The sequence below is a fragment of the Corvus brachyrhynchos genome, unplaced genomic scaffold (assembly GCF_000691975.1).
Source record: "Corvus brachyrhynchos isolate BGI_N302 unplaced genomic scaffold, ASM69197v1 scaffold297, whole genome shotgun sequence".
Lineage (NCBI taxonomy): Eukaryota > Metazoa > Chordata > Aves > Passeriformes > Corvidae > Corvus > Corvus brachyrhynchos.
The window spans coordinates 279,405-288,083 of NW_008239118.1; the positions used below are offsets into that span (position 1 = coordinate 279,405).

Here is an 8,679-nt window from a genome sequence, read left to right on the forward strand (position 1 = left end):
CATCGATCGAGTCGTGGGGAGCCGGTCGATGGCAGGCAGGACAGCCTCTGCACAAAGCTCCTTTCTGCCCAAAAATTAACTGGGGGGACTTCTGCTTCCTCTATTCCTAAAATTCTGTTAATTCAGGTGAATCATGGTTTGTTTTGAAGGGGAAATCCGCAACGTGGCAGCACAAAATTGAAGGTGTTTAACAGTTATCCGGGATGCTCTGGGCTGGAATGGGCAGGGACACCTTGCACCAGACTGGGTTGTTCCAAGCCCCGTCCAGACTGGCCTGGGATGCTTCCAGGAACGGGGAATAATCCATGTTAGCCCTGGAAAGCCAAATAAATACGAAATTTTGCTATTTCTAGATGAGGTTGAGCATCTTTGGCGAGGTTGGAGTTGAAGGAGCCCAAAGCAAGGCAGGACCTGAAGGAATGAAATGAAGTTTAGCTGCTGCAGGAAACAGGGAATTATTTCCCCAAATGCCTGATTTTGGGGTGTTGGGTTGTTCCCTCCAGCTGGAGTGACCACAGAAGCCCTTCAGACTGGGACTGCCACCCCGGATCCCTCAGGAACAGAAGCCAAAGTCCAGGAGGAGGAGCATGACCTGGTTGATGATGACATCGCAGCAGGTGAGCATTCAGATCGTTCATTTTATCAAGATAATTAATGTCTCTGTTTTAATACATTTGGAGCTCTTAAATCTGCCCACAACCAACATTAGTTCTTCAAAAACAAAGACTTTCTATGATTCTTTATAATTCTTTAGAATTGTTCCTCAAATAGTTTGTTCTGGTGGAAGCTCTGATTTAAGGGTGCTGCATCCTGAATTTTGGCTTCAGTGGAATACAGTTAGGTTTGTATTGGGAGAATAGAGGGAAAAATAAGAATTTTGAGACAATTTCCCCTCAGCTTCTTTCTCTGAGGGTCCCATTAAGACCAGTATTTATTGATGGGATTGCTGGGGTGTGGTGCTCAACAGGATCTTTTCCAACTTGGGACTCCCCAAAAGCTTCCAATTATCCAGATCATTTCTTAAAATGCACCTCAGAACTTTGGGAGGTGGAAACATTTTAGCTGAGCTGGCTGAAACACTCCTTGCAGGAAATCCTTAATACACTCCAGTGGCTTTTAAACATTTCAGAAGTTATTTAGAAAATTTGGTCTGACCTCAGATCTCCTTTTAGTGCCCGAAAGGCTTTTTTGGGTAACTAAAAATAGAGCAAATGTTTTGTTGGAATAATTTGCACATGGACAGCAGTGTTTTTTCCCAGTTGGACATAAATTCTCCTGGCTCCAGTGGTCAGAATTTGGGAATTTGGTTAATTGGCTTATTCAGAGTATATTTTGAATTGCTTTTTATTATGTAGTTTATAGACTTTCTGGTTTTGGTTCCACCTAACTAAAGTGATTTAAAATTAATTCCAAAGGGATTTCTTATTTGTTCTATGTGTTACTACGATTCTTTTAGTTAAAGAAGTCAAATATTTCAGAAGAAAACATTGCAACAAACGGCAAGGGCTTTTTTAATTTTAGTTTCCCATGCTAACCTTTAGTAGTATTAATTTTTAATAATACTGAGTTCTGCAGCTCCTTTGGAAGTTTCTCTTCCTTGCTGCTGGAAGGATTGGAAGGGGAGCAGCAGGTGCTGTTTCCCATTGCGTCCCTCCTGTTTTCCAGCCCCGGAAAATTCGGGCTGGATTGGAGCTCCACAACAAATGGCACCATCTGGCAGCCCCAGCGGAGAAGCCCCTGGCCCCCGTTCCACACAAAATCCCTGCTGGGTTTCCTTTAAGGAGGTTTCACTGGAGCCAAGCACCTCCCAAAACCTGTCACAGGCAGTTTTGTGTCCCCCAAACCCACCCGGGAGAGGGGGAAAAGCTTTTAATTTGTGTTTAGCCACTCACTGGAACCCATCCACTATATCATGGACTATTGTGTGACATTCCTGAAAAAAGTGAGGGTTTGTCATCCAAAACTCGGTCCCTTTCAGATGCTAATTGGGAAAATGCAGAGCGACTCATCCCTCTGCTGGGTCCTGTTACAATTGCAAATGGAATGTGAGTGCAGGGGCACGGGTATTTAGCATGGAAGAGCTGGGCTTTGAGGGAGCTTTTAGGTGTACCAACAGGAATTCTGCATTTGGGGGAGTGTCTGTGAGGTACTTGTACCCAAATTAACAGGGAATTTGGGTTCCTGCTGTTTGCAAGCAGCTGCTTGTGGGAAAGCCTAAGGTATGAGGCGTACTCTGTTCCTTTTTCCTTTTTAAAGGAATATGGCTCAGGAAAAGGGGGTTTTCCAGCACAGCCTGCGTTGGGAAGCTGTGGGCATCTGCCAGGGAAGCAGATGTCTCCCAGCAAGCCCCATTGAGCTCCATGAGGGGTTTGGGGCTGGACATCTGCGGGATCAGCATCTGCCACTCAGGATATTCGTTAGGGAACTTCCCAACCCCACAAAACCAGTTTGGGGCTGGTTTCCAATTAAGGAAGAAGCGTTGGAGCAGAGCTGGGAGCTGTGGGCTGCCCGGGCTCCGTGCTCAGCCCAGCAGCTGCCCCATCCCTGGGAGTGTTCCAGGCTGGAGCAGCCTGGTCCAGGGGAAGGCTCCCTGCCCGTGCAAGGCTGTGGAACTGCGAAAAATCCGTATTTACTTGGGAAAAGTTGTGTTTCTTTGTCTTGAAACCATTTTTCCTGTAATTTTACTCTGCTGACTCAGGGATGTGCGGCGGGAACGTTCTGGTAGGATGCTTTCCTGAACTCCAAGAGTGTTGGCATTGAAAGCTTCCCAGGCTTCTTGCGTTCTCCTTTTGGGATCTCGAAGCAGAGTCGTGATGTTAAAGTGTGTGGCAGGAGTGTGCTCCTGGCTTGTCCTTCAGGTCCCTAAAGCAGGCACTGTGGATTCCTTCAGGCTGGCCCGCTCCAGGAGTGGGATGGGAAGGGAAGGAGAGCTCCTAATTGGACTGTGCAGGTTTGAAAACATCTCGTGGTTCTTAACTAAAAGAGAAATTGATGAATTAGTTCTGTTAAAACACTTTTTAAATGGTATTTCTTGATTTGTGGGTCCATTTTTTGTGGGTAAATTTTTGTAGGCAAATTGATGCCAATGACTCTGAAGCTCCAGAATCCCTTTCCTGCACATGAAAAATCCGGTGGAAGTTTAAAAAAAAAAAAACGAAGCCATAATGTACTGGAAATTGCTTTTTTTTTTTTGGCATTTTGGCTGTGAGTTGGGCTGTAGCTACTCCAAATTAAATCTAGCTCATCACTGTTTGTGCCAAGTGGTCCTGTTGGGAAGTTGTCACTAAAGTTTAAACCCAGTTTATTTAAATGTTAAAGATCATTGATCTAAACGCTCTCTATATTGAGATCCTGTTCACAATAAACAGATCTTTAAAAAATGGAGATTATCACCCCCTAAATGTCCCCTCTGAGGGAAATTTTGATGGGTGAACCCAGTGCTTTAAAAGCTGGATAAAAGGTGTCTGATACTCCCCATCCGAGCAGCACAGAATCCATTTTGTCTCTGCCTATTTCCCTGGAAAAGGCTGCAGCATCCTCACCCATTTTGTGTTCCCACATGCTGCAGCACAGTGAAATATTCCCTCATAAAAGGGAGCAGAAAACTCCAGTGAACTGCAAGAGATGGGAATGGCTGCAAGAATACTCATTTTATGTGTGGAAAAGCACGTTTTTCTACCTGCAATTAAAGAAATTAAGTTGTAATTTCTAATGCATGACAACTCCCAGTACTTAAAGAGCTCTGCCATTAAATTATTGCCAATTAAGAATTCCAGGTATTCCAGAGCACTGATCGTATTGACACCATTTGTATTAGAAATGAGTAATTGGGACTGAGTTATTATGGCAAACATAATATTTTTAACAGGGTTTAATAAGATGTTAATAAGGATTAATAATTAATTAATAAGAAATTCTTTGCCAAATTCCAGCTCTTTCTAGATGAAGGGAAGACTCTGGTAAAACCAGTCCAAATCTGGATTTCCCATTTGGAATTATGCTGATGTTTTTATTCCAAGGAACTGAAGAGTAAAAGCAATTTAAATTGGGGTCATTAAAATTCCCTTCCAGCCCATTCCATGGTTTCGTGACCCCGGAGCGCTGGGGCACGTGGGGCTCTACAAACATATCCAAGTCCAGGTGTAGAGCTTTGTTAGGAATTATTGGTGACACATCTCTGGGCTGGGAGCATGTGGCACTCAGAGCTTCCTCCGGGTTGGTCTGAGCTCCCTGGGAACTCCTGGGTGTCAGAATTCCCAGGCACGGCTGGTGGGAGGTACAGGGGAGGGCTCCTTAACTTCCCACATTTCCGTGTGTCTCCAGGATGGGCTGCCACAGAGGAATTCCCAAAATTCCGCTTGGCGTGAGCCCTTCCAGGCAGGAATTCCAGCTCCCTTTCGAGGCTCCCAAGATCCCTTCTCTGCTGGGCCAGCTGAGGGAGCTGTGGATGTGGGAATGGCCCCACTTCCAAGCTATCCAGAGACTTTTAGTAACAGGAGGTTGGTGATGAGTAACCCCAGGTTTTATAAAATGTTTTCCTGTTTTCCTGCGTTTTCCTTGTGTTCCCTGTCACTGGGATTCCTTGACAATATTTTCACTTCTGATTTATTTGGAAAGAGTCCTCAAGAGTGCTCTGTGTGTTGAGCAAATAATTTTATCCATCTGAAATCTCTATTTCCAGTATCTCTGTATTTCCAGGTATTAACTTTATGCAGTGCCGTGAGTAAATCCCCATGCTGAGCCTGATGTGTTGCGTAGCTGCACCCCTGAGCTGGGGTGGGGTGGCCCCAGGGGATTCTCCAGGGCTCTCTGGCTGTTCACAGCAGGGCTGGACACGGATTTGGTGGATCAGGACAGCTGTGGGTTGGATTTTAGGTTTGGTTCTTGGCTCTGTCCCCAGCTCCTGCAGCAGGGGAGTACCCCCAGCTTGCACCTGCTGGCAAATACAGAGTGCACCTCTCCTAAAACTGCCTTAACTCAAACCCATTGATTCCTGTGCCAGTTAAACCTGGAGAACTTACTCGGGCTTTAATCCTTTTATTGTTAGCTCGGCTGAAATTAATTTTCCCCAAGAAGTGTGCAAAGCCAATTAACGGCAGCTCGGGAGTTGGGGAGCGGAGTGCTCCAAAGTGTTAAATGCAGCCTGACCCCGTGGCCGCGCTCTGCGCCGCGCTCCCGGCAGAGCGATCGATACCCCACAGCAGCCTCTGAAACCATGGAAATTTGGGAGCGTTTCACCCACATTTCCAACCTGCACCGGCCTGCGTCCAGCACTCGTGGGGCTTTCATGCTTAGAAATGGAGATGTTTGGGGATATTTAGAATTGTTTTGTCTTGGGTGCCATCGGTTTGTCTTAATCTGAAACTGGGTTTTTTTCCGACTAAAATCCCACTGGTTTTTGTCCTTCTGGCACCGCAGCTTCTGTTTTCCACACAGACCTATTGGAGGTTATTAATTTTCTCCCTGTGATAGGGTGATCAAGCGTCCTGTCAGGAAAATGGATCTGTGTGTCAGCCCTTGCCGTGATTAAAGGGAGAGGCCGCGCGGGGAGAAAATACCAAATTTTCATGGCCAAATGAAAGGGCTCTTCATCCAGGTGTTATTCCAGCGGCAGTTCTGCCTGCCAGTTCAGCTGGGGGAAACCATTCCCGTTAACTGGGGGCTTCCCCTAGTAATTAAAAAAAGAAAGATGCAAGTATTAAGGAGTTTCCCCCCCCTCTATTTAAGCAGGTTTTTCCCGCATCCGGAGGTTTGCAGGGGGATGGTCGGGGTTTTGCTGTATTTGAGGGGTTTGGTTGGTTAGCTTTCAATTCCTTGGAGTTATGGCAGATTTTGGGGGTTGTGTTCTTGAGGCAGAAGATCCTCTGCTGCAGCTGTGGGGATCAAACCGTCACATTCCAGATTGCTAATGGAACACTGTGGATCTTTCCCACCCTGTCCAGGTTGGAATTTCTTGTGAGGTTAACAGAGAGTGATGTCCTGGACACCTGGGGGCTGGAGGCACGGGGGGAGCAGCAGGAAGGAGCTCAGCTCGTGGTTCCCAGCCCAGTCCTGGGAGCTTTCCTGGGGGAAAATACTGGATGAAGGTCAGATCAAGATGGAGCTTGTGGATTCCCTGTAGGATTTCTTTTGCTGTTCCAGGTTGATACATGAAAATTCTCTTGATACAGATTCTGTTGCTCAGAGAGCTTGTGGATTCCCCATCTCTGGAAGTGTGCAAAGCCAGGCTGGAGCAACCTGGGCTAATGGAAGGTGTCCCTGCCCATGGCAGGGGGCAGAATGGGATGATCCTTAAAATCCCTTCAGACCCAAACCATTCCGTGATTCTAGAACTCTCTGAGCCTATAATCCTAGGCATGCTCCCCGATCCTCCCTCGGGGATGTAGCGAAGGGTTAACTCGGCGTTGCTGTAATCCGCGGATGGGGGGGCCCCGCGGTGTTTAATTTCCTACTGGAAGCAGCACATGTGTTGGCTTTTCCTTTCTTCCCGGCCGGAGCGCGGCGGGCGCGGGCCGGGGTCAGCGCTGGGCTATTGATCCGCATCCCGCTGCCCTGCTCCAGCATCTGCTGCGCTCCCGCTGCCGCCGCACCCGCGGAGCTCACACCCACAGCCGGGCCGAGCTCCGCCGGGCAGGGCGGGCACCGATGAAAGGGGTAAACCTATCCCGGAGCGGCGCCCGGTGCCAGTTCATCCCGGCCTCAGGTGTCTCCGGGCGAGCACCTGGGATGGGCTGCGAGCTGCGGCTCCGGCCATCCCAGGGAACAGAGGCCACCGTGGGCTGCGACAGCCAGTGGGACACATGGAAATGTTAACGGGAGCCTGGGAGAAAGGACTGTTGGACAATTCCAACTGTTCCCTTCTCTGCTTTGTTCCAGCCCGTTTTCATCCTTCTTCCTCCGAAGGCAGTTGCTATTGATTTTTCCCTTTTTTCCCCTCCCTTCCCATTGTTAAGCTTTCCCTTGTTTTTCTCTCCCTTTTGGCTGGCGGAGTTGCCTGACCACAGCTCCTAAAATTTGGTTGACTTCCTTGTTTTCCTCTGGAGCCCCATGGATGTCATTAACAGAGACGTCCCACCCTTCGTTAATCCACAAGCCTGATGCTTCCCAACTCCTCAGAAAGCAGCGCTTGGGAAGGATTAAAAACTTCCTTATTTCATTAGAACAAATGGTAGGGAATTTCCCAGGGTGCTGGGAATTAATATCTAGGTAAGAGTGGACCTTATTTGTCAGAATAAGTGACTGCAGTTTCATTCCAGTAATTTCTTCTAAGATTTTGGGATTCTACTGCAAATGAGAAAACCTCCTCTGCTTAGTGGAATTCAGAATGCCTGGACTGTGATGAACTAATAACACGTATTTCACTCCTATGTAAAATTCATAATTACAGTTTTGTCCCATTGTTACAATTCCATATGTGACATTTTGCTATATGAAAATATCCGTTTGGTTTAATGGTGTGTACTGTTATCCTAAAATTCGATGGGAAGCTGGACGTGGTGATGAATCCTAGATCAAAAAGATGCTTTTGTATCATACATAATACAAAGAACTTACCCTGAAAAAAATCCATCTTTTAAAAACAATAAAAATTGCAACTTGTTCATTTAAAATGAACAAGAAGCAGCTCAGAAATTGCTAGATAAACATAGAATTCCATGGATCTTTTATCACTGAGCAAAAAAACCTGGGAATTAGGGAGTTTTCTGGTGACTTTTTTTCCCCGTGAGTTCTTGGCAGGTTTTGAAGGGATATTTTGACTTGTTCGGAGCTTTTTAGAGGAATCTTCTCCATGCCTGAAAATCCTGGTGGTCCCAAAGACACGGTTCACGTTCTTTATTTTTTAACTCTCTCTGGAAAACGCTGTTTGGGATATTAAAAGCCCCCCCTCCTTGGGACTTTTCTCCCGACGCAGGCTGCCCCTCCGGCCTCCCGCAGCCCAAGAAGGTGTCCACGTCCTACGAGGAGAGGCGCAAGCAGGCCACGGCCATCGTGCTGCTGGGAGTCATCGGCGCCGAGTTCGGGGCTGAGATCGAGCCGCCCAAGCTGCTCACGCGGCCCCGGAGCTCCAGCCAGATTCCCGAGGGATTCGGCCTGACCAGCGGTGGATCCAATTATTCCCTGGCCAGGCACACGTGTGAGTACCCCCGGGCCTCTTCTGCCTCGGTTGGTGATAGGGATGCAAACCGGTTCGTTCAGATTTTCATGGAAAAGAGCAAGATTAGGGATTGGGAATGTACCTTAAGAGGCTGCCAAGGAATTGGTGCTGGTGGAGTGAGCTGCTGGAATTCTGACATCCTTTATTCTCCTCCCAGGTCAAGCAGAGCACTTCCACTGCATTTATTTGATTTGTTCTTGGTTACTTGTCCTGTTCCAGCCCCTGCCATGGGCAGGGACACCTTCCACTAGCCCAGGCTGCTCCAAGCCCCTTCCAGCCCAGCCCTGAACACTTCCAGGGATGGGGAATCCACAGCTTCTCTGGGAAAGCTGTAAGTCCATCAAATCCAGGGTATTTCTCTGCCTTCCAGTGACATGGAATTGTGGTTGTGCCTTTTGGAGAGGGTGGAATTCTCTAGAAATTCCTGTTGTGCCCTTGCCTGGCACCTGCATTAATCCCTGGAACCTTCACAACTCGTTCCCAGAGCTATTCCATGATAAAATGCCACCCCAGGAATTTCTGGA

General features: G+C 47.6%; 1 protein-coding gene across 2 annotated transcripts in view; it reads left to right on the plus strand.

Moving 5' to 3' along the window:
• Nucleotides 1-8,679, plus strand: part of WDR7 (WD repeat domain 7) — a 38,707-nt gene that overhangs the window by 13,236 nt on the left and 16,792 nt on the right. For both annotated transcript variants that reach the window (XM_008638048.2, XM_017739889.1), the window contains 2 exons: nt 504-617; nt 7,913-8,134. In XM_008638048.2, the coding sequence (XP_008636270.1) occupies nt 504-617; nt 7,913-8,134 (336 nt within the window). The remainder of the gene's footprint in view (nt 1-503; nt 618-7,912; nt 8,135-8,679) is intronic.